This window comes from Geotrypetes seraphini, chromosome 4 (assembly GCF_902459505.1).
Source record: "Geotrypetes seraphini chromosome 4, aGeoSer1.1, whole genome shotgun sequence".
NCBI lineage: Eukaryota > Metazoa > Chordata > Amphibia > Gymnophiona > Dermophiidae > Geotrypetes > Geotrypetes seraphini.
In genome coordinates this window covers 131,795,719-131,821,400 of record NC_047087.1, presented here as the reverse complement: position 1 = coordinate 131,821,400, position 25,682 = coordinate 131,795,719, and the positions used below count along the sequence as shown (strand labels likewise).

At 41.7% G+C, this 25,682-nt stretch overlaps 1 protein-coding gene across 2 annotated transcripts in view; it reads left to right on the top strand.

The window, feature by feature from the left end:
- PRDM15 (PR/SET domain 15) overlaps positions 1-25,682 on the top strand; it is a 354,917-nt gene that overhangs the window by 153,556 nt on the left and 175,679 nt on the right. For both annotated transcript variants that reach the window (XM_033942187.1, XM_033942188.1), the window contains 4 exons: positions 3,609-3,710; positions 9,872-10,093; positions 11,212-11,347; positions 24,220-24,401. In XM_033942187.1, the coding sequence (XP_033798078.1) occupies positions 3,609-3,710; positions 9,872-10,093; positions 11,212-11,347; positions 24,220-24,401 (642 nt within the window). The remainder of the gene's footprint in view (positions 1-3,608; positions 3,711-9,871; positions 10,094-11,211; positions 11,348-24,219; positions 24,402-25,682) is intronic.

Sequence of the window (25,682 nt, the reverse complement as noted above, 5' to 3'; positions counted from 1 at the left end):
TTGCTATAAGCTCCCAGGTAAATGCACCAGGAATTATTCTAAGTGAACAAACAGAGAGTATTAAAAGGCATGAAGAACAAATTACCCAGGAATAAAATCTTTGGAGTCAGAGATAATTAAGGAAAAGGCATTTATTCAGAAAATGCTAGAATATATGGAAAATAGGCAAAGAAGAAATAATTTGAGATTGCTAAATTTTCCTAAGTCTCCGATAATCTCCCCTCTGGAAATGGTGCGAAAATACTTCAAAGAGATTTTGTTAATAGCTGTAGAATCTCTGCCACCTATAATGAGAGTCCAGAGTATTTCAGCAGGCATCAAGAAACAAATGGTTTCTACCCCAAGAGGAGAAATGGAGCAACAACAAACCAAATTAGATCTGACAAAATTTTTGGAGAGTTCCTTAGAAATAATTACAGAAAGAACTACCCTTATAGTGACATTCGCCTTTGACAGAGATTTAATCTTCCAAACTTATTTTAGGCACATGAAAGATAGTTTTCAGGGTTCGCTAGTAAGAATTTATCCAGATATATCTAAAGAGACACAAAAGAAGAGAAAAGATTTCCTTTCTTATAGACCAAGGGCTCCTTTTACAAAGGTGCGCTAGGGCCTTAACGCGCGGAATAGCGTGCGCGCTAACCACTACCGCCTCCCTTTGAGCAGGCGGTAGATTTTCAGCTAGCGCGCACGTGTTAAAAACGCTAGCGCACCTTTGTAAAAGGAGCCCCTAGAGTGTTGATCCTTGGTGCATGCTTTGTATTGAAATTTCCTGGGAAATGTTGTCTCTTTTGAGGGGAAAATTTTTTTTTTCCTCAACCCAAACAATTACTTGAGTTTGTAACGGCTAGAGAAGGGGGAGGGGTGATTATTGGCACAATGTCTCCTTCCACAGTTTAACGAACCAGCTGCCTGGGTGAATGATCAATGTCTCCTATTCCATCTAAGTAATTTATATTTACTTTCTTAAATTCCACTTGATATTTTCTTTGTTCTTGGATCAGGTTATTGTGGACTAAATAATACCTATATTATTTCCTGTATTTGTTAAGATGTTAATTCTTGAATTCTTATGCAAGTTGTTACTTGTTCATCATACTAAAAATTTGTATAAAGATAAAGTAAAAAAAGGAAAGAGTGAGAATCTACCTGTACCAAAAGGGTGTCAGGTCAAAAGCGCGCCGGGACAAAGGCGCACCCAGACAATTGAGCGCAGTGCGCGCTGCTCTAAATTACTGTTTTTAGGGCTCTGACCAGGGGGCGTGGGGGGGGGGAACCACCCCACTTTACTTAATAGACATTGCGCCATGTTGTGGGGGCGATGTGGGGGGTTGTAACCCCCCACATTTTACTGAAAACTGAACTTTTTCCCTGTTTTTAGGGAAAAAGTTCAGTTTACAGTAAAATATGGAGGGTTACAACCCCCCAAACCCCCCATAACGCCGGCGCGATGTCTATTAAGTAAACTGGGGGGGGGTTCCCCAATAAAACCACCCGTCGGAGCCCCTAAAAACTGTAATTTAGAGTGGCGCGGCGGCGCACACTGCGCTCAATTGTCGGCGCGCGCTTTTGTCTATGAACCACCAAAAGGGAAGGAAGCGACAGAATTTGTGAAGGAAGAGATAGAGCTTTTAAAGAATTTAAAGGGCCCTATTACTAAAGCTTCACAAGCACTAACAGACACTAGTGTGAGCTAAGTGCCACATGGTCCATAGATATAAAATAGGACAGGTAGCATTTAGCATGCTAGCACATGCTAAGCATTAGTAAAGAGGCTCCTTAATCAGCAAATGAGTATAACCAAGTGGCAAATGCATTAGTACAAAGAGCAGTAAATTTGAGAGACTGAGATCATACACTGACTTGGGTGTGAGAAATTATCCTATTTGGAGACATTGTTACTGAGAGAGGCCCCTAATTCAAATCCCTGATGAATATAACCAGAGATAGAAATCAAGAATTTCCATGCAATGAAATTCTTCAAAACCAAACTGGTAAGTGTCCAAACAACTGTAGTTATCAACAAATTCTTTTAATTGGTCTACAGCCAATTTCTCCATTACCTTAGCTAAGAAGATGATATTTGCCAGTAACATAGAAGATCACTGGTGTCTAAATGATGATTCAATATAGATCTAGTGTAAGCCCTTTTTAGTAAAGTTGAAACTATACCTTCTGAAAAGGATGTTTTTAGCACACAACACTTATTTTAAAATTCAAGTCTTTAACTAGGTCATCAGAAAATTGATTAGCATAGGAATAAATATACAATGAAGAAATTGCCATCTTAACCTGTACTATAACTTCTGAAATCAGCTCCTATAAAGAAGAGAGTGGCTTAGTAGTAGTTAGAGCTACAGCCTCAGCACCCTGAGGTTGTGGGTTCAAACCCCGTGCTGCTGCACGTGACCCTGGGCAAGTTACTTGATCCTTCACTGCCCTAGGTACATTAGATAGATTGTGAGCCCACTGGGACAGATAGGGAAAATGCTTGAAGTACCTATATGTAAACCGCTTTGAGTGTGGTTGTAAAAGTACAAAAAGGCGGTATACAAGTCCCAATCCCTTTCCTACAGAAGTTATAGTAAGTGAAGAGAGATCTCACTCGTATGGAGAAAAGCTCAAGCTAATCATATTCGTTTTGTCGATAAGTGTTGGTAAATTTCTGGCTAGTAATTAATGTCTTGACAAATGACTCAGAGCTAGATTTAACGTTTTAAACAGTAGAAAAAAGACTGGAAGTCGATTTGGTGGTTGAATTCATCTTAGCCAAGAGGACTTTTGAATTATGAGATGTTACACACCAGTACAGCTTCCTTTAAAGTATGTAATCCTTTGCCACCCCACAGTATGGGGACAGGCTCCCAGCTCAGATCTGCTCCCTTTACTAGGTTCTATTTTTTTGTTGTTGCTGTTTACTTCAAGCTACTTTTTATATTAGAAAACTCAGGTTATATGGCCAAACAGTGACTGTCATATCGCCTAATTTCATTAAAGATTTAGAAAAGTCTGAGACTTAGGGCTCCTTTTACTAAGGTGCGCTAGCGTTTTTAGTGCACGCAGGTAAATTACCGCGCGCTATGCAGCTAGAACTAATGCCAGCTCAATGCTGACGTTAAGGTCTAGCTTGCGCGGCAATATAGCGTGCGTTAAAGCCCTAACGCAGCTTAGTAAAAGGAGTCCTTAAATAAGTAGTTGAGTTATAATTCACAAATAGTTTAGAAAACTGAACTAGGAGCACAAGAGAACAGGAGATGACATGAAGGAGAAAAGTTGATAGCACTGCTTTCAGGAGAGCCTGAGCTTCACCTTAATTCATATTTTGTTCTCTGCTCATAACTGTGTATGCATCCTGCCATGGAAAGGAAATGTGCTGAGGAACATTACTAGATTATCCAAAAAATAACCCTGTTTTGTGAAGATTCAAGTGTAGAATTTGGCTATATTCTGTGGATAGTCCTTCTTTGCCTTTTGTTGAAAGGAAAGAGCCTATACAACGTGAGTAGTTGATGGAGGTGCTTTTGTGAGATAGTCAATAGTATTCCTGTGGTTGTGTATGTGTGTGTGTATGTGCATGGTAGTAACCCTGTGCTCTTGTTTTGTGACAGAGAGTTGTGGGGAGATAAGTGGGCCTCTAGAGATAGTAGAGTCTTGCCAGTGGACCTGTAAAGTGTGTTCGTCTACCTTCCTGGAAGCACAGCTGCTCACAGGTATGGATTTATCATCTGCTTATGTTGGAATTTGTATGATACTTAGTGAAAAATTAAATACATATATAGTGAATTCCTATCAAAAAAATTAACTGTACCACAACACAAGGAGAATAATTGATTTTCCTAAGGCCACAAAGAATGTTCTCTTAAGATTGCTCACATACTATGCTTTCTTTTTATATTGTCGTGATACAAAGGGCTCCTTTTATCAAGCTTTGGTAGGCGGTTAACGCGCGGAATACCACACGTTCAACCGCCTGCCGCGTTAGTCGCTAATGCCTCCATTGACGAGGCGTTAGTTTTTTAGTGTGCCGCGGGGGTTAGCGTGTGATGAAATGTTCGACGCGCTAACCTCCATAGCGCACCTTGATAAAAGGAGCCCAAAGTGTGATATCAGTTACTCTAAGAATTGAAAAAAGCCCTCTTCAGATGACTCAGTTTCTAAAATTGCAACCGGTACCCAGAGAGTTAACGGGAAGAAGATTATTTTTTTTTGTCTGGACCCATTGCTGCTATCTGATAGTAAGAAAATAAAACTGTCTTCACTCATTGCCAACTTAGCCTGGGACAGGATTATATCATGTTTCTTTTCTAGCAGCTTTGTAAAAAAGAAAGAGCATTTCTTTTTTCCACTTTACTTTTTATGACTTACCCACATGAGAAAATGCTTTCTGGGGTTGATCCTACTTCTGCTAGAATTGCCTTATTTTCCTCCCTCCTTAGCCCCGAGCTGAGGCAGCCATTTCCTCAGTCATCAGTGCAGGTATCTGCTCTCCTTCTTCTGGATCTTGTTGGATTTGCTTTTCTATCATGTCTTAAGCCCTTGTTCTTCAATGCAAGACCTGCAGCCAATGAGCAACCTGCACAGTCCTTCTCAGGGCCGGGGGGGGGGGGGGGAACGGGACGTTTCCAAATCTTTGAATATCTTTTTATATCCTTCTGATATATAAAGTTGAACTACTTTTACTTGCAGATCCTTTGATACTTTATTTGCTTTCCCCATGCTTCAGTAACCAGCAAAGTCAGTGTAGCCCTGGATGAAATGTACAAGGGTTTCTCAAGAACTAAAAAACTCATTGATTATAATGTCTGTGTATAAGTAATCAAACAAAAATTAAAAAAAGAAATCCCTGAAGGGTATATACCACAGAACAATACTATAATATCAGAGCAATGTACTCAAATTACAAAGTTAGAAATATTGTACATATTTATTAATTTAAAATTTGCAAAAATGTCACAAAATTTTCATAGAATAGCATGCACAGAACAACATACAAACACTACAAACAAACCAGACAAGGTATAACAACATATAATTTATAACAAGCACTATCAAACAAGCTGGAAAAGGCTACAAAAAAAAATCATACAATGATATATAAATATAGCTATGTTCAAAAGTTCATAACTCACTTAGCTTGAAAATTCGAAGTCTTCATGGAACAATGTCCACGAGGAATAAAGTAAGCAAGATGATTGTGGGCCATCCAGAAAGGAAAAAAATCAAAAAACCAACATCCCAAACAGATTAGAGTTCAAATCCAACCTCCATATCACAAAGTGCAAGTGCTAGTGCAAACGTGCTGTCAGTAAACAGTATAATAAGTTAGATAATCAAAAAGTCTCAAACCAAGAGGACAGAGAGCATTTTCAAAGTCTTCACAAGTACAGTGGTGCCTCGCATAACGGACACCTCGCACAGCGAACGCTGCGCACAACGAATTTCAGGTCTTGCTTCCCACAACGAACTTCGTTTCACACAACGAAGTCGCCCGAGCTGCATCCTTCCGCGCAGGCACTGCGCTTAACTGCCCTCTCTCCGCCTGGCTCCCTGTGCAGTAGCGGACCGTCGGCTCGCAGGGGCCCGGCGCCTACTGCTGATGCGTTGGGGGGGGCGGAGCTACTCTCGCCACTTCCCCGATGCTAGAAAAATAACAGCTTTGTTCTCTCTCACCATTGGCAATCTGTTTACATATTGAAAGAAACAGGAAAACAAAAGCTTATCCATTTAGACCATTTTGTAATACTGTAAGTATAAACTAGTATTATAGACAGAATGATCTGCCCAAGGAAATGGACAACATTTTCAACCATGCAGGCATTTAAAAAATGAACAGTTAAGTCCCAGTTTTTGCCGCTGAGACTCTGCCCTCTCTCACTGTAAAATTAGACTCTACTTAGTCTGTCTTTAAATTTAAAAAATGTGTGTTGTTTTAAAAAACAATTATGTTTTTAGATGTATCTAAATAAACATAATAACAAAAAATTTATCTTTTTTTATGTCATCTTAGCATATTTTATGCTGCAGAACGAATTATTTTTTTTAACATGTATTGTTATGGGAAAACGCGTTTCACATAACGAACTTTTCGCATAACAAACTTGCTCCTGGAACGAATTAAGTTCGTTGTGTGAGGCACCACTGTAGAGGTGAAATGCCATAACAGGCAGCCAATCTTCTAACATCTCCTCACATGTTAGAAGATTGGTTGCCTGTTATGGCATTTCACCTCTGCTTGTGAAGACTTTGAAAATGCCCTCTGTCCTCTTGGTTTGAGACTTGTTCTGTGTATGCTATTCTATGAAAATTTTGTGACATTTTTGCAAATTTTAAATTAATAAATATGTACAATATTTCTAACTTTGTAATTTGAGTACATTGCTCTGATATTATAGTATTGTTCTGTGGTATATACCCTTCAGGGATTTCTTTTTCTTATCTTTGAGATTTACTTTTGAATCCCGTTGTTTATTGGTTATAGCTCTCCGTTTTATTTTTTAAGTAATCAAACAAGACACAAATGTGGATACTCTCCTTTCATTGCTATTTCAATCTGTATGAGTCAATTTGAGTGTATATTATCAGCACAAACATTCAAGGGTATGCAAACTTTTGATCAGGGCTATCTGTCTGAATTTAGTTATCATTATGATTACTGAAGGACACACACACAATTCTATGACAATAGATAGTTTCACCTGACCAATATTCCTAAATTAAAGAATGGTGTTTTGCAGGATCACTCATTTGTTCCACAAATGCTAGACATTTTACAAATTCTGCCAGGGGTATGTAAACTGTGCGCTATAGAGCCTGTTTTATTAAGGCACATAGGTGTAGATGTTGCTTTAAAAATAGGTGCTTTTTAAAAATTTTCAGTTACCATATATACTCAAATATAAGATGTAATGTAATGTAATGTAATTTATTTCTTATATACCGCTAAACTCCGTTAGGATTCTAAGCGGTTTACAGAAAAATAGACAATAGGGTGCATTAAAATTATAAGTAAAATAGGTACTTAGAAATTCCCTTACTGTCCCGAAGGCTCACAATCTAACTAAAGTACCTGGAAAAATGACAATTAGTAGAGTAATGAAGAAATAAAATAGAGAATAGATGAGAAAAATAAGAAAATAAACATTCTAATAAGATTACAATGATCTAAAGGACTTTGAAAGGTTGAAAAAAGAGGGGAGATAAGAATAGATGCAGAGGGAGAACCGTTGAAGCAATAGAATTCTGGAGAAATTTAAATGAAATTTGAATGATAAAATAAAACAAAATAAGTGGTAAAACAATAAGTAAGATTAAAAAATATATCATAAACTAAAAAGAATTGAAAATAAAATCAAAACAGTCAAAACTGAAGTCCAGCTTGAATGGGCCCCCGAGCCAACCGTTGGTCCGATGGCTGGACTGCAGCCCTCCTCCGTCGGCTCTCCCCTGCTGGAATGGGGGAGGAGCGAAGACTGTGTCGGGTGCCCCGCTGGAAACGGGCCCCCAAGCCGACCGTTGGTCCGATGGCCGGGCTGCAGCCCTCCTCCGTCGGCTCTCCCCTGCTGGAATGGGGGAGGAGCGAAGACAGTGTCGGATGCCCCGCTGGAACGGACCCCCAAGCCGACCGTTGGTCCGATGGCCGGACTGCAGCCCTCCTCCGTTGGCTCTCCCCTGCTGGCATGGGGGAGGAGCGAAGACAGTGTCGGGTGCCCCGCTGGAACGGGCCCCCGAGCCGACCGTTGGACCAATGGCCAGACTGCAGCCCTCCTCCGTCAGCTCTCCCCTGCTGGAATGGGGGAGGAGCGAAGACAATGTCGGGTGCCCCGCTGGAACGGGCTCCCGAGCCAACCGTTGGTCCGATGGCCGGACTGCAGCCCTCCTCCGTCGGCTCTCCCCTGCTGGAATGGTGTTAGATGGTGTTACAGGGTTTGATTTTGGTCTTTTACTTTTCCCATCTGTAGCAAATACAGTATCCAATGTAAGTTGTTTTCTTGAAGCCATCTGAAATCACTTTAGTTAAACTGAAGGGATTAAATAGTTATAAAATCTTTAGTGAGAATGTCCAGGGAGAGGAGCTCTGCACTCAAACTGCCATCCTCCTTGCCTCCAAGTTCCGGATGAGATTTTTGAGCCAAAAAATGGCCCCAAAATGGGGTATCATCTTATATTCAGATCAGCGCCCACCAGCCCCCCTCTGCCGGCCTGCCATATGACCTGTTGGGCCAGGCAAGAGAGATCTCTCCCATCTCCTGTCCCAGTCGACTGACAATTTTTTTACCTCCCTCCTGCCTCCTTTTTAAATCCCTGGTGGTCCAGCGGTGTACCAGGCAGGAGCGAGTTTTCTGTGCTCCTGCCTCATGCTGAGCCCCTCTGAATGGCTGCTGTGAGTTTTTGCAGTCCAGTGGTGTACTGGGCAGGAGTGAGCTTTTTGCGCTCCTGCCCGGTGCTGAGCCACTCACTGATGGGCTACCACCAGTTCTCGCGGGATTCGTGAGAACTGGCGGCAGCTATTTAGGGAGTGGCTCAAGGCCGGGCAGGAGCACAAAAAACTCGCTGATGCCCGTTACACCGCTAGGCCGCGAGAACTTGAGGCAGCCATTCAGGGAGGGGCTCAGGGCAGGGCAGGAGTTCAGAAAGCTTGGCCCTGCCTGTTACTCCACAGGACCACCAGGGATTCAAAAAGGTGCATGGGAAGAGGCGGGAGGGAGGTAAAAAAAAATTGTCAGAGTCTGTCGAGACAGGAGACCAAGTTTCCAAGTTTATTTACAATTTGATATACCGACCATCAAACAAATATCTGGACGGTTTACAATTCCTAAAATTAGAGTTTAAAAAATGCAATAATAGAAATAAAAAAAATATAAATAAATAGGGGAACATAAAAACCAGACAAAGACAGAGTAGGTACGATAGGCACTGAGGGAGGGAGGCACCAGGTCATATGGCAGGCTCGTGGAAGCCTGCTGGACATTGGGAGAGAGGGGGGACAGGGTATAGAGCAGAGAGGTTGGACAGGGTGCAGAGTCTGGCAGAGAGGGAAGGGGGACAGGGTGGAGATACTGACAATCAGGAATAATGTATACACATTTTATAAACTAAATGCATATTTCACAGCTCTGCTCCACCCAGCACCACCCCCAAACAAGTCCACATGCAGTTTGAGTAAAATTACATGTCTTTTTGTCATTGTGCATACGTATTTTTATGTGTACTGTATATGCTCGAATATAAGTTGATCCAAATATAAGGCGAGACCCCCATTTTCCCCCCCCAAAAAAGGAGGTAAAATGGTTGACTCGATTATGTCGGGCGGCTTAATATTCAAGTGCTGTGCCCTACCCTGTCAGGCTCTGCACCCAGTCCTCTTCCCTCTATCCCCTGTCAGGCACTGCATCCAGCCCCCTTCCCTCCCTCCTCTGTCAGGCTCTGCACCCGACCACCTTCCCTCCCTCCCCTGTCAGGCTATGTACCCAGCCCCCTTCCCTCCCTCCTCTGTCAGGTTGTACACCCATCCCCCTTACTTCCTTCCTCCCCTGTCAGGCTCTGTACCCATCCCCCTTCCCTCCCAGATTCTGCACCCTGTCCCCGCCCCCCCTCCCTGCCCTGTTCGTCGTACCTCCTCTGCTGATTTCTGGTGGGCCAAAGGTGCAGTGGGAAGGAGCAAGCTTTCTGCGCTCCTGTACCACTGCTAACCCGGTTGGTCGGTGGCTGCCACGAGCGGCTTTCTGACTGGCTCCCACGAATTCTCAATAAGTGAAATGTTTTATGTAAGCACTGGCTGTTCTGTGGGTATGGGAGCTGTGTGATGGGCGTGATAATCCTTGAAAGCAAGAGCTCCATTTATTTCAGGTATATCCTATCTTATGTTCCACAGAACATCTGCTCAGTCACCTCGAGGAAGCCAAAAGTGTCTCTAATGCCTGCTATAGTGATGACAATATCACTGATGGTGACACCACAGCAGATGATGCAGCAATCTCCACAAGTTCTTGCATGGGCAACAAATCAAAAAGAAAGCCCCGGAGGAGCCGGAAATCCAAGTCCTTAAAATCCCAGATGCCAGCTGTGGTGATAGTTGAAGAGAGTGACCCTGCAGGTGAGAAAGATGAACATAGGGGTATTAACAGCTCTAATCAGCACCCCTGCTGTAAGACTACCACTGCTCACACTGCCACAGCGAATCCTTGCTGACAGTTCTTTCTTTCTTTTAAGAAAATGTCTACTAAAGGACTGCCATTACCTCTGCTGCCACAGTGAATTATTAGTAACAGCTTGCTCTCTGAAATAGAGACCAGCTAAATTTTGGATTCTGTTACAGTGATAAAATTGGTTCAAAGTCCATTTTCTGCCTGGTTTTGGTTTCAGCTGAAAGGTTATTTTATTTTTCTGCAATGTTTTCAGTTTCAGTCTAAAATGTCCATGTGTTTTGGTGGAAGCCAAAAATTTGTGCTTTGTCCCATTTGCCACCCTCCTTTCCATGACCCCCCTTTCCTTGAGTGCTTCCTCCTCCCCCACTCCTAGGCCTCTTGTGCCTATCTTATAATCTCTGATGATCTAGCAATGTGGTCCAGGCAGAACGAATCCCTAATTACAGGATTTGGGTCATTTCCACCCCTCTCTACCTGGAAATTCCTTGATTTTCTGTGATTGCATTTAATGACCATTGTTATGATGTCAAACTGGCAGATTTTTCATACCATAGGAGGCAGACTGGATAACTCCCACTATTGGCACTGACCATGGACATTCAATGCTGGGCTGTTTCAGGTGACTGGCATATCTGGGTTTTTTTGACCAGTGTAAACTTAAGCAGCTAAGTCAATATTCAGCACTGGCCAGTTAAGTTTATAGTGGCCAAAGATATAACTGCTATTTGTGCAGCCCAATTTGGCCATTAAACTTGGCCACTCTGTGCTGAAAATTACTGGTTATCATGTGATATAGCTGGTTAACTTTTAGCTGCTAACTGAAAATACAGTATTTAGCAGTGGTCACTGGTTATCTCACAGTGATCACATTTAGCCAGTTAATGCTATTTAACCGGTCAGCGCTGTTTCTGACTGGTTAAATAGCTCTGAATATCAGCTCTGAATATTGGCTGGATAATAGTGTCTGTCTATAGAAGTGAAGGACACTGAAATAGCTATAAGGACCCAGACCACTTCAAGTATAGGAACTTGACAATTACTATCATTTGTATTTTATGCTGATCAGGTGAACAAATTGCTGAGATTATTACCGAAATCCCTTCCGATGATGTCTCTCTTCCCCATGACACTGAAGACAGGATCATGGAGTTAGTGTTGGGGAAACTGCCGGGTACCACAAACAGTCTCAACTCTGTCACCAAGTAAGTGCCAGTGATGCTCTGGCTAGGAATGGAAGAATAGTTGCTGGGTATTGTCAAGCTCCTCTTTCACATGCAGCACCGTCTTGATCAGGGTCTGTCAAATTGTGGGTTGTGACCTCAAATGGGATTCTGACCTGGGCAGGCCAAAAATAAACACCTCTTCAGCCTACATCTTTTGTTGAGTCCATGCTATAATTAGATCTGCACAGTCTACATCAGTGTATCGGAAACTGTGTACTGCAGCAGATTTCAGGTGCCAGCACCGGCTGACTGCTTACAGGATGTGTGTCTCGTGGCAAGAGGCACTTCCTGTAGGCAGTCAGCCAGCGCCAATGACTCTCCTCTTCGCCGGCATGTCTCCCCGCACCTCCCCTCCTCCAGGATCCTCACTGGTGAAGTGACAGGTTCAGGGTTGCGGCCGGAGGGCCTCCTGATGTATGTAGATGTCAACATGATGATGTCACCGCATGTGTGTGACATCATCGTGTCAACATCTGCACACTTCCAGAAGCCTTACAGCCGGGGCACCAGGTTTAGTGTGCCACAGTGCCGAAAAGTTTGCGGAACACTGGCCTACATGGAAGGCGGCAGGAATGGCATCGGTGTCAGCTGCAGTGCTCTGGGAGGGCTAAGAGCAACAGCAGGGAAGAAAGGTAGACCTGCAGCGGTCATGTGCTTTGATAAGCACTGAACTAGATTATTGTCTGTACGATGGTTTAGATAATAAATAAACTCTTCTTCTGAACAAAGAATACCAAGAGCAGAAATTTGCTCTGAATAATGGATGACTTCTGGGGCATTTCTGTGGAAAAAAAAATTGAAATTCTGTACACTTTATTTGTACATTATAAAGGCTGGCTTCTCACCCCAGGCATGAAATATCCTCATAACTACCCTCCTAAGGTTTCACCCTCTCCATTTCTCTCTCAACTTCTATTCTTTCCCCTAGTAAGTTCCGGGGTCATGGCGTTGGAATCAATTTTTGGGTTGATGGAGTCTGTAAAAATGTCTAATAAATATATATTGAATACGTATTGTAGAATATAGTTACTAGCAGGGATTCATTCAGGCCACATACATAAAAAAGTTGACATAACATAAACTGTATGTGAAATAATAAAAGTATTAAATCGGAGAAAAATAAACCTCAATTGTGAGAGGTTGGGACTACACAAGTACCCAGCCCTCAACACATCATCACGGGTTTATAAAAAAACTCCGCATACATAGAAATAAATCGGGCTTCCATTCATATCAAGTCACATTTTTTTCAAGAACTTTTTTTGTATAATTACAGCTGTAAACACCCAATTCTATGTGTTATACGTGTCAACAATAAGTGACCAGAACCCCAAGCTTGACCATAGTAGTAATGAAGGCTACAGCTCCGTTTCAATTGTGTAAGTCGTTTTGGAGGCACAGAAAACAAAAATCACAATTAAGGAAAAAGTACACTCATCTGAAAGTATGAAATTTCAACAGAGGCTTTCAACTCCTCATCCCGACAGAAAAGACTTTCTGTTTCGCCCAAAACAGGCTACTTCAGGGGATATATGCCATCTTCGAATGTCTCCTTGCTTCTTACAATCCGATGGAAATGAAGCCAGCTCCTCTCAAAATGGAGTTGGGACTGTGAGACGCGCCCGGCTCGAATAAAAAACAAAAATGAACCGGGCATCATGACGTCATCACAGAGCGTGATGCGTGATAGGCTAAACATCGGCAAATACATCAATCAGCCAAAAACTAAATAATGATACTTTAATTCAGAAAAAAGGCTGCCATTCATAAGCTGTATTAAGACCCAATGGTTCCACTGTCTGTAATCTATTAATCCACTGTTGTTCCTTCTGCCACAAGACTCTCCTGATGTCTCCTCTTCTCTGAGTAGGGGGCAATTTTTCAATTACCCAACATTTCAAGTTTTCAAATCTGTGACCATGTCAAATGCAGTGAGCAACTATGGGAGCTGTTGATTTATGAGTATTGAGACAACTTTTATGTTCAGTTATTCTGACAGTCAAGGTACGTGATGTTTGACGTCACATGGACATTGAATTGCATAAATAATATTCATGGATTGGCATGAAGAATTGTGATGTAAAACATAATTCTTACCATCAATAGGGTTAATAAAATTAGAAATAGCAGCCATTATGTTGCAGTTTGAGCAATGACCACATGGCTTATGTCCAAGTATGGTGTTTAAATTATCATCTGTGAATATTTCTTTAGCAGTATGACATAACAGGTCGCTCAGATTCTTATTTCTTGACTGAGAAAAAATAAATCGCTTATTTTCAAAGCAAGGAAGAGTTTTGAGGAGAGGAAGGTGTTTTTTGTATCTCTTAATGATTTGCGATGACATACGAGTTTGTTTGATTACACATGGGATAGTTGTTTCTTCCAATTGAGGTTTCTTATAATCTAACAGTATTTCCCTGGGATTATGTAAAGCTCGTTTTTTAGCTTTCTTAACTATGTTGTCAGGGTAATCTCTTGATAGCAATCTTTGTTCTAATATTTTTGCTTCTTGTATAAACTTCTCTTTGGTGTTACAAATGTGTCTATACCTAAGAAATTGAGCAAAAGGGATGCTAGTTTTCAGATGAGCAGGGTGCATACTGTCAAATTTTAATAAAGTATTTCTATCTGTTTTTTTACGATGGATAGAAGTCTCAAAATTATCATTTTTCTTCTGGATGAGAACATCTAAGAAACTTATGCATTCTTTACTATGTGACATGGTGAATTTAATGGATTGATGGCATTGGTTTATTAATTCATTAAATTCTAGAAGTTGTTGCAAAGTGCCTGAACAGATGACAAAAATATCATCTATAAAACGCCACCATTTAAAAACATGTTGGAACTCAGGCAACGTGTAAATAAAAGATTCTTCAAACCATGACATATAAAGATTAGCTATTGTGGGTGCAAACGATGCACCCATCGCTATCCCTGAAAGTTGTTTAAAAAACTCGCCATTAAAGATGAAATAGTTGTTTTTCAACGCTATTGCACATAAATCCCTTAAAAAGTTAGTATGAATGTCATCATGGACTGATTGAGAATTCCATAACGCTACAAGTACTGAAAGAGCTTCTTCTTGTGGAATGCTTGTGTATTACGAACACACATCAAAGGTGGCTAGTATATAATTTGTAGGCATCACAGATTCTAATTCATTGAGCCTATTTAAAAATTGAGTAGTGTCTTGTAAATACGATTTAATAGTTTTAAGAAAGCATTGGAGTTGTTTGTCAATGTATTTACTTGTTCTTTCCATGTCTGTAAAAATGTGCCAACTCCAACTCTGACTCCTGATAGAATTAAATTCTTTGTCATGCAAATATTATAATGCTTAAATTTCTTATTTCCAAGATGATAATTTGATTAACACATTTTTTTCAGGATATGTTTTACTTTTAGAATAAATTTTGATATCAAATTCTTTGATGATTACAAAACATAATATATTTTATGATATTTATATTAGTGAAAGTGACACTTAAAGAATGACACAGGGACAAAGTTTGTCCCTGTAAACTCTGTCCTCATCCCCGCAAACTCTGTCTGATCCAATCCGCACAAACCTCGAATAGTTATGATTTTGCATTGAAATAATTTTATTAAAGTATAAAAATAAGCAATATTCTGCACAACAGTCATATTTTATAAATCACAAATACAGAACAAGGATCAACAAAATCCCTGCCTTCCCCCCAACCCCTCACAAATATCCCCTCTACTAACAAGACAGCTGAACAAGCCAAATTACTATAAAATGCTGCATAGAAAAATCATGCTAACAGAATACCTCAGTCACACACACAGAACACAAATGCCAAAACTATAATAGCTGAGCAAATATGATAAACATAAATCAAAATCCCAAGAAGTCACACCTTGCACGTAGTGCAACACCTATATAGATATACAAATAAAGGAGTCAGAGTGGAAGTGGAGATACCATAAATATGCAAACATAATTATAATTTGACATACAAAAATTAAAATAAATGCAGCATAATGTATCTAAAATTCATCTCAACCAGTACTATAATCTAATCAGCTAAAAGCCTCCATAAACAGAGTTATTAATACTTTCTTAAATTTCTGAATATCAGGGAGCAACCTTAATGGTCCAGTCAAATTATTCCATAATGAAACACCTGCCACCAAAATTGGAGATGCTCTTATTTGCATAATGTACATGTAACATCTCTGTTGCCAATCCCAACACTCCCTCTGATCTCAAGGATCTGATTGATTCATATAAACTTGTCACGTGTGTCAAATACAAAGGGATTTCTTATAATGAATGACTTTAAAGATCAATACTAGAACTTTAAAGATAATATGGAGTCAGAGTTGAAGGTTTTATGTACCGACTTCACAGCCCTGATAAGTTCAATCTCCTGATTTCTCAACTCCTTCTCCAGAGTGAATACCTTCAGTTTTTGTCTCCCTCTTTCTGTTCACCTGTTCCCTGCAATCTAGAAACCCTCTGCTTTCTGAAGTTCTCTCTCGTCATTCCTCAGCTTTCACAGTTCTCCCCCTAACTCCCAACCCCATTCTGTCCATCTCACTTTTCTCTGCCCCAATCACCACAGCACACATTTGTTCTGTCTTTTGCCCATTCTTCCCCCTTTCATGGCATACAAATTCCCCACCCACCTTTTTCAAACCCTGTTTTTCTGTGGATCAGCTGTGTACAGGAGTATGTACATGCATTTTTCCTCTCCCAGTTCATTTGGGATGTTTTGCAGATTCTCAATAACTCTTTTTTTACAAGTTATGGCTCTTTTTACTAAACAGCTTAATCAGCTTTCAGGATCTATGGAAGGTCATGAAAAAACCTTAAGATCTTAGAAGTCAAGTTGGTTTAAACTCAGGTGTTTAATGTGGCTCTAGTAAAAAAAAAAAACAACTGTTTTTATTTAAGAAAATTGAATATCTTGAAAATCAAATGAGAAGGAGAAATCTTAAGTTGGTGAATTTTCCTAATTCTACTGTCTACTATTTAAAACCATTAATGAAGACAGTCCAGCCTACTTGAACAACCGCCTAATCCAAACTACCACTACCAGACATAGGAGAACCCACACACCATTCACGCACCCTCCAATCAGAGATGTCAAACGAAAAAAACTGTACGATAGCCTTCTTGCCACACAAGCAGCAAAACTAGACTACCAACTCTCCAATTTACTGATCATGACCCCAGACTACAAAACTTTCAGAAATTAAAACCATGCTATTCAAGAAATCCTTAAAGACAAACTAACACTGCAAGAATCATCTCAATCCCCTGTAGCAACTTGCTCCACTCTGTAATACCTCTAAAAATGTCTAGATAATTTCTTATGTAATCTGCCTTGAACCACAAGGTAATGGCGGAATAGAAATCACTAATGTAATGTAATGTAAATCGCCTTTAATAGCACCTTTAGATATAGCAAGGAAATATTTTCTAGATATTTTAAAGATACCATCTGATGCCTTACCTCCTTAGATTAGCACTCAATATTTGCCATTTGGGAAACATTGTGAAGGAAGGCCCAGAGAACAATGTGGTCAGTTGAATCTGATGGAATTTTTTGAGTCATCCCTTGGGTGGTAACCCAAAGGACAACTATATTAGTGACTTTTGCCCTAGAGCCAGAAAAATATTATGTTCTGCAAATTTGTTTTTTTTTGGGGGGGGGGGTTTGACAACCAAATCTCCAATCTACTAATTATGACCCCAGACTACAAAACATTCAGAAAAGAAATAAAGAATCTATTTTTCAAGAAATTCCTGCAAACTTGCTCCTTCCCACTTCCCAATACCTTCCCGATTCCCCAAAGCAACCTCATCTACTCTTTATTTCCTCTAGAAATTACCAGATATCTTCTTGTAATATGTTTTTTTGTAATTCTTTTGTTATCCGCCTTGAACCACAAGGTAATGGCGGAATAGAAATATCTAATGTAATGTAATGTAATATAGATACAAATTTTCTTGCTGTAAAATATGTATTTTTCCTGATCTTGCTACAGATACACAAAAGAGGCGTCAAGAGTTTTTGGCATTGAGACCTAGGGCTTTGGCCTTAGGTATGAATTTTGTGTTAAAATTTCCTTGTCATTATGTAATCCTTTATGAGTCCAAATATTTTTCCTTTTTTGATTAAAGTCAGCTTCTACAATTTATTTTAGCTAAAGAGGAATTGAGAAATGCATAAACCACTGGTTCACGCCAGAGAAAGGCCCGTTTGCTGACCAGTTGCACTCAGTTAAGGAAGGGAGAGAGTGAGAGAAGGAGCAAAGCGGTTTGTGGCTCAGGACCACCGCCTGCTTCTGCCACTAAGGGGCTTGAGAGAGGGAGGAGGACTTTGCGGCTCAGGACTGCTGCCGTGCTGGTGCATTGGGGTGGGAGGGGGTGTTCCTCTCAGCTGCTTCAGAGCTTGGGGGCTTAAGGGAGGGAGGGGGATTTGCGGCTCAGGTCATTGCCGCACTGGTGCTTTGGATCAGGAGAGAGGTGGGGGTTCATGACTCAGGACTTCCGCCGTTTATAGTTCTTCGGGGCTTGAAGGAAGGAGGAGGGGTTTGTGGCTCAGGACCTCTGTCACTTCGGGGGGGGGGGGTCTTTTTGTTTTTCACCAGCAATTATATTGCCGGTTGGTTGAGAGGGCCGGTTAACCGAGACACAGTTAACTGAGATTCTACTGTATGTGGGACATGTGGCTGCCAAGTTGTCTGCATCAATTGTGGAATGGGCCTATTGAGGGTAGTTTCAGATACCTTCAGAGACGATGGATGTTGGTGGGGTGGCCTCAGTGCAGTCTCCTGCATAGTGGTAATTCCCACAGCATTGTGTTTTTGGCCAATGTAAGCCCCACCTTTACCTGTACTGCAGACATTTTGGATTTGTACCTGCCATTCCCTATGGAGGAGCTCTGGGACCAGAGACATGCCTGGGGGGTCCCAAGGACCTTGTGCCTCCAGCCTGCCAAGGGGCTCCATGTTTCATTTTGGACCCCAGTTAGCTGTTGTAATTTCAGAAGGGGTTAGTTGGACCCTGGCAGTATAGGGGGTGCCTAAGATGGAGAGGTTATACATTCATTGGAACAGGGTTCCAGAGACTATGATAACCTGCTTCGGATGTCCAAACACCCTAGGTTCATTAAAGAAGAATCGTAGGAAGAGCAGGCCCTTGGATCTGTCCTTTCGCTTCTGGGGACTTGGAGTCTGAAGATTCCCAGGGCCTAATCCTCAATGCACTTGGATTCCCTGGAGTGGAGGGAGATATTCCCAACCAAGGACAGGGAGTATCCTTTCTTACATGTCCTTTAGGCAGAAGAAATTCTCTGTCTTTATGGACCTGGTGGTTGTGGTAGCTTTTCAGCTAGATGAAGCCCCTCAGAAAGACCCTCAGAGAGGAGACCTTTTTGTGGAGGCTTATGCAAGCCAGCAAAGTCTTTTCCCCTTCAGGTCCTAACAGAGATGGTCCTCAAGGAGTGGGAGATCCTTGTATGGTGCTTCAAGGGTCCAAGCTCATGGAGAAGCTGTTCCATTCCTCAAGGAGAACCAGGAAATGATCCCTTTGCCAAAGGTGGATATCCACATCATATCACTGGTGAAGAAGGCAACTATCCCAGCGGAGGGCTGATCTGCCCTCAAGAATTTCCACAGTAGGAAGGTTGAGATGATCCTCTCTCAGAGAAAGAAAGAGATAATGGTTACTGCGGATGGGCAGATTAGATGGGCCCCTTTATCTGTCATCATATTTCTATCCTGAAGCAACTCTTCAGATCTGCAGCCCATACAAGTGCAGGTGGCCATTTGTTTGTGATAGCCAAGTTACCAGGGCATACTTTATTGATTTGGCTCATCTGGAGTCAGATGTGCCATTTATATTGGATGTTCTTTTTGACCTGATCCACATAAACTTGACCTCTGTTTCCTTGGCAGTAGGTGTTTGATGTTTGGTTGGTGGACTCGGACTTCAAGGTACAACTTAGCAAGTTGCCCTTTGAAGGATGTCTGCTGTTTAGAGAAGATCTGGAGAAGCTGGTCAAAGACTTGGAAGAACTGAGGCCTCAGGAGTTATTGGAGGTTAGATCCTATAGTGCTGCCAGATTGCCAGGTGACAGAAGCTGTGCCTGTGACAGAAGTCACTTCTGCTACTCTTCAAATCCATCTTTAGGGGGCTCTGAAAGCAAGAGTCTGCAGATGGGCAAACTGGATGGGTCATTTGGCCTTTATCTGCCATCATGTTTCTATGTTTTTAGGTCAGTCCTTTTGGGGAACCAGGCAATCTTAGGAAGACAGAGGGTCTGCTTTCCTCTCCTCCGCCCCCTTAGTAAGGGTCAACAGATCCCTCCTGGGCTGAAACAGGTAGGTGGTCACTTAACTCTTTTTACTCAGAAGTGGGCTCTCATAATTTTGAACCTGGATCCTGGAGGTCATAAATGATGGTTATGCCTTAGAGTTTCAGACGCTTTTATAATCTTCCCTTGTGTCTCTCCACTCAAGCATTTAGTGGTGGGAGAGATACTGTACTCTGCTTCTCCTGGAGACAGTAAAGATTGTTCTTCCTAACAGGGCTGTGGAGACAGAGTCAAGGAGTTGGAGACAATTTTGGCTACCTGGAGTCGAAGTCATGGGTACCAGAAACTGAGGAGTCAGAGTCAAAGGATTTATCTACCCACTCCACAGCCCTGCTTCCTAATGCTATTCCATTTATTTTCTGGTCCCCAAGAAGTGAGGGGTGGTCCTTCATCACTTTCATCCCATCCTGGACCTCAAGAGTCATTTCTGCTTTATTTATCCCACATTTATTCATGGAACTCTAAGATCAATTTTAGCCTCCATGAGGCAGGGAGAGTTCCTGACCTTCCTTGATCTTGCCAAAAACGTATTGTCACTTTCTAATCAGGAGGTTCCTACAGTTCTGTATGCTCCAATTCTGGGCCTTTCTGTTTGGGTTGGCCACAGCTCCTAGAACCTGACTAATGTTATAGTTGTGGTGGCTGCATTTATATGCAAGGAAGGGGTCCGGGTTCACCCCTGTTTGATTGACTGATCTGGGCTGTCTCAGCCGGGGAGACCCAGGCAGTTACAACCTTGAAAGACCTTTCTCTGAAATTTGCATTTTTTAGTGAAAATTTTTTTGGCCAGTAGGGCTCAGAGCTGCTTCTACAGGGACCCATACTTTATGTTTACACCAGACTTGGCATCCTTATGGACAGTTCTATTGCTTTTGCTGAAAGTGGTGTCCCCTTTCCAGATGGTGTGTTTGCCAGCTTTTGTTAGATTGGATTGCACTCTCCACAAACCGGACCTTTGCAGAGTCTTGTTGAGAAATATTGCAGTCACTGATGACTTCAGAAAGCCAGATTGTATATTTATACTGTTCCAGGGGCTACTTTGGAGTTAGGCCAACTCCGCAGAGTTCTCCATGCTTTCAAAATAGTTTCATGAAGTAAATTGGTTCATTTTTCTTTCACTATTCTCTGTTGAGGCTTGGATCCTAATTTTATGAGTGAGTTGGTTTTGGTACAGTATAGTAACTAGCTCCATACTGCATCTTCTCTTATACTGGTGGTGTCACTGGAAACTATGTTCTCTCACTATCTCTGCTGGTCAAGAGAGAAAACTCACTGGCTTGAACTGCTCTAGCATGACTCAAGGAAAGGAAATAAACAGGCAAATATATATTACATCTTTAAACCTGTCCTTTACCATAGTTGCAGACTGTCAACTATGGTTGTTCAAAATTTGTACTTTAATAATAATAATAATAATAACTTTATTTTTGTATACCGCCATACCCAGGGAGTTCTAGGCGGTTCACATCAATTAAACAGATTTACAAGAATTACAAGTTATGCTTAATTAAACAGATTTACAAGAATTACAATTAATCAGATTTACAAGCAGCGAAGTTGTTGAGGTAAGCATGAAGGGGTTGTATAAGTCATTGGACTTAGCAGGTTGGGAGAGAGCAATAACAAGGAGTAAAGGGAGAGATCATATCATTGGTGGGGGTATGTGTGAGAGAAGTGGAAGAAGGGGAGATTAGGGATTCCGTCCGTGGAATAAATGAGTTTTGAGTAGTTTTCTGAAGTCGAGGTAGGTGGGGGCCTCGAGCATAATTTGGGCTAGCCATGGGTTCTGTTTGGCCGCCTGGAAGGCGAAGGTTTTGTCGAAGAGCCTTTTGAGGTGACATAGTTTTAGGGAGGGGAAGACGAATAGATTGATTCTGCGAGAGTTCTTTTTGTTGCAGTTCAGGTTGAAATGAGGGATGAGGTAGCTCGGAGATAAGCCAAATAAAGTTTTATAGCAAAAGCATGCAAACTTGAATAGGATTCTAGATTCAAAAGGTAGCCAATGTAGTTTGTGGTAGAAAGGGGTGATGTGTTCCCATTTGTTCAAGCCAAATATAAGGCGGACGGTGGTGTTCTGGATCAGTTTCAGTCTTCTGATGGTTTTCTTCGTAGTCAAGGATGCTGAGAATGGAGGATTGTACTAAAAGGCGGAATGAGGTGTTGTCGAAGTATTTTTTTATGGTGCGTAGTTTCCAGAGCACCAAGATGCATTTCCTGACTGTAATATCAGTATGTTTTTCAAGGGATAGATGGACCTAGGTCTGATCCGGAGAAGGCATTTCTTATGTGACTCCTGGTACTTTTAAGGTTTGTTTGAGGGGGAAAGCCGTTCCTTTCACTTGAATTGTGGTGTCTTTGATTTTGTCGTTGGGGGGTAGCTAGGAAGAATTTGGTTTTGTCAGGGTTTAATTTTAGTCTGTAGGATAGCATCCAGAGTTCTATCTGAGTAAGTGAGCTTGAAAGAGAGGTGAGCAACTCTGGTGTGAAACTGGTTAGTGGGATGATTATTGTAATGTCATCTGCGTAGATGAAGAATTTGAGTTTGAGGCTTTGCAGGAGGCTTCCTAGGGAGGCAATGTAGATGTTAAACAGGGTGGGGGAGAGGGGGGAGCCTTGCGGAACACCACAGGCATTATCCCAGCTATATGAGAGAGAGTCATTCTTGAATACCCTGTATGATCTATTTTTTAGGAACCCGTGGAACCCATTGAGGACCTGGCCAGAGATACCGGTGTAGGCAAGGCAGTCAAGGATGGAGTGGTCGACAAGGTCGAATGCACTGCTCAGGTCAAGTTGTACGATCAGGGCACTAGTGCCCTGGCTGAAAAGTGAGTGCAGGTGGTCAAGTAGAGAGGCTATGATGGTTTCGGTGCTGTGGTCTGGGCGGAAGCCTGATTGGTTATTGTTTAAGATATTGAATTTTTCAAGATATGTGGTGAGTTCGGCATTTACCACCCCTTCTGCTATTTTGGTGAACAGCGGGATGCTCGCGATAGGTCTGTAGTTAGACGGGTTGTTGAGTGGTTCTTTTGTGTTTTTTATAATAGGAGTTATCATAATATGGCCTTGTTCTGCCGGAAATTTCCTGTGGATAGTGAAAGGTTTACCCATGCCAACATATTGCTTTGAAGTGAGTTGGTGTGATTTTCATGATGTTTGGGGGGCAGGTGTCCAGTCTGCAGAAGGAGTTGGTATATTTATTGTAATATTTGCTGAAGGTTTGCCAGTCGATGGTTGTGAAGTGGTTCCAGTTTAGGTTCGTTACTGGCAGACACAACCCTATAGAGGGCAATTCTATAAATGGGTGCCTACTGAGCATGTATTCTATAAGTGAAAATAAACATCTACTTTCCTTTATAGAATTTTTGTGTAACTGGTTATATACAGATGTTTATGTTTATGTTTAGTCACAAGTTCTTATACCAGCCGAAGAGCTAGTGCAAATGCTTATACCAAGAATGGAAGATATATGCACATTAGTTATACTGTTTCAGAATATGCATAAGTGTGCACTCCACCCAGATTCTGCCCATGTGCATGCACACCTGCAAAGTACACACAATCAAAGATATGCTCATACAGAATAGCATTTAGCCAGATTGTCATTTATATACATACTTGCTGTCTAACTTTAGGCAGCTCCTTTTAGAAAAACCTCCTTAATGTCTGCCCTGCATAAAGGTGCCCATAAACACCATCACTGCCTGGAAAGCTTCCTGTGAGGTTTAGCTTTGTAGTGTCTCCTGTTAGAACCCTCTGTGACAAAGTGCACTGGAAACTCACAGGAGCAGCAAAACTAGGGGCAGTGGTCTGAAATCAGAGGAATGTTTCAGCCTGTGATATGTTTGGTTTATTAAAATCCCTCTCCACATCATATGGCTGTGCCCAGCCCATTCAACCAGCTCTGGCTTACTCTGTAGTTTAGTAGTCTTCATTAATTTTTAAGTTGGAGTCACTTTGGATTCTAATGAGGAGAATCACCAAATATCTTCTTATGCAGGGCCACAACATTACTGACAAGTGTGTGTCAACGACCTCTATCCCCATCAGCCCACCTTAAAACTTGCTACCTTAAAACTTCATTGGGAGAGGGAGGTATTCTCAAGGTATTATTTACAAATGCATTTTCTTGTGTCTATTGAGAAATGCCTTATCCTACAGGCAAAATGCTCTCTCCCCCTCCCCCATTCACTTTCCCCTTTCTGTCCTGGGCCTGGGTAGAGAAGTAAAGTAGCAGGAAAAAACCTCCATAAAGACAAAGGGGGCCTCTGGCCTTTGTGTTGAAGAACACTGCTGTAGTTTGTCACCAATTGTCTAGACATACCTGTACTAGCTGAGTCCCCTCCTCCTGTGAGTGGTTCATTGTGTCTTTCCATGGTAAGCCCAAGAGAAGAATTATCTGAAGATGATGATGGAACATGAGCTGCCGAGCCCCTTCTTCAGAAGTCACTCACTGCTTCTGTTTTGTATTTGTGTATGTGTGTTGTACTTTAGTAGATACATCCTTCACCAGAACACCAGCTCTCTCAAAAGAAGTTTAATCCTTTCCAGTAGACATGGCATTAGACGGAAATTCATGAAGCAACTTGGGGATCACAAGCGTGTATATCAGTGCAACATCTGCAGCAAAATCTTCCAAAACAGCAGCAACCTTAGCAGGCATATCCGTTCACATGGTAAGGATTTCACAGGGGTGCTGGGAACAGAGTCCATCCTTTGACCAGCTAGAAAAGATTTAAAACTTTGCAGAGAAGAGCAGTTGTCAAGTGAGTGAGCCCAGGTGAAGCAAATTTCTTCCTTTATTTGTTGGATGAATAAGAACTGGGCTGCTGTCCAGGCAGGTTACTGCTATGGTACTTACCTGAGAGTTCGTTCATAGCAAGGAGTGCCACTGATGTTCAGCTGTTGTGTTAGGTTTTTTTGTGTTGTATGCTAATGTTCACTTCATTTGCAAATTGCTACTGTGTCTTTAGTTTTCATACTTCACATTCTACCAGGTCTCTTTCATGCAGTGGACTTCAATTAGTCTGGGTGAGCTTTCTGTGAGACACTTTTATCTGTAGAGACTTCATTATTTGGGTTAGTAAGGCCTCACTACTCACTTCCAAAAATTTTCAGAAGTCTCCTAGATATAGATCACACAAGGGGTTAGTTCTAAAGGATTACCTTTATTATCAGGCCTCTGTTTTTCAGTCACTTTGTCAGGAGATTTTCTAGTTTCGATGGAAACTATAAGGTGAGCAAGTACTATTGTTGTCTCCAATATTCCATCCCTTTTGTGCCAAAGAATTCTTTCCTATTAGGGGAAGGATAGAGAGGGTTCCAAAGGAGTTTCTCAAGACAAACTTCAAGGCTGCAGAACGCACAATATCAGGGTCTCAACTGGTTTATGTAAGTAGCAGGTTTGGTAACAATAAACAAACCCTTAGAGAGAGTGGATCAGGTGTAGGCAGTTCAAGTTACTTAGGCCTCACAAGCAAGATGTGAAAAGAAGCAGATGTAGAACTTGGGTAACTTTTCACTTAGCCACTACAGAAGTGGAATTCTGTGATATGAGCTGAACAGTCTTCAAGTTCCTGGGAACAAATTCTTTATTTTTAGCAATAGTGTCACTGTACCAGTCTGATTCCTTAAGGGTGTGCTTATTGGCTGTCATATCAGACACTTTCTCTCTGGAGTCTCAAGCCTAGATGCACTAACAGGATCAGTAAGACCTTGTGGGTCTGCACTGCTCCGATTTTTTTGGCCGATTTAAAAAGAGCTATTGATGCACTAAAAAGTTTGCATGCAAATGATTCACGTGGATGTTCGTCGTAGTCCCCAATTTGGCCTCCAATTGATTGCTGTGAGAGCAACTCTCACAAATGCACAGAGCCAGTAAGGAAAGCCTGAACAGCTGAGAGGCAGGGGAAGCACCAAGAGCAGGCTCCTGCCACTCAGCTGTTTGGGGCAGGAAA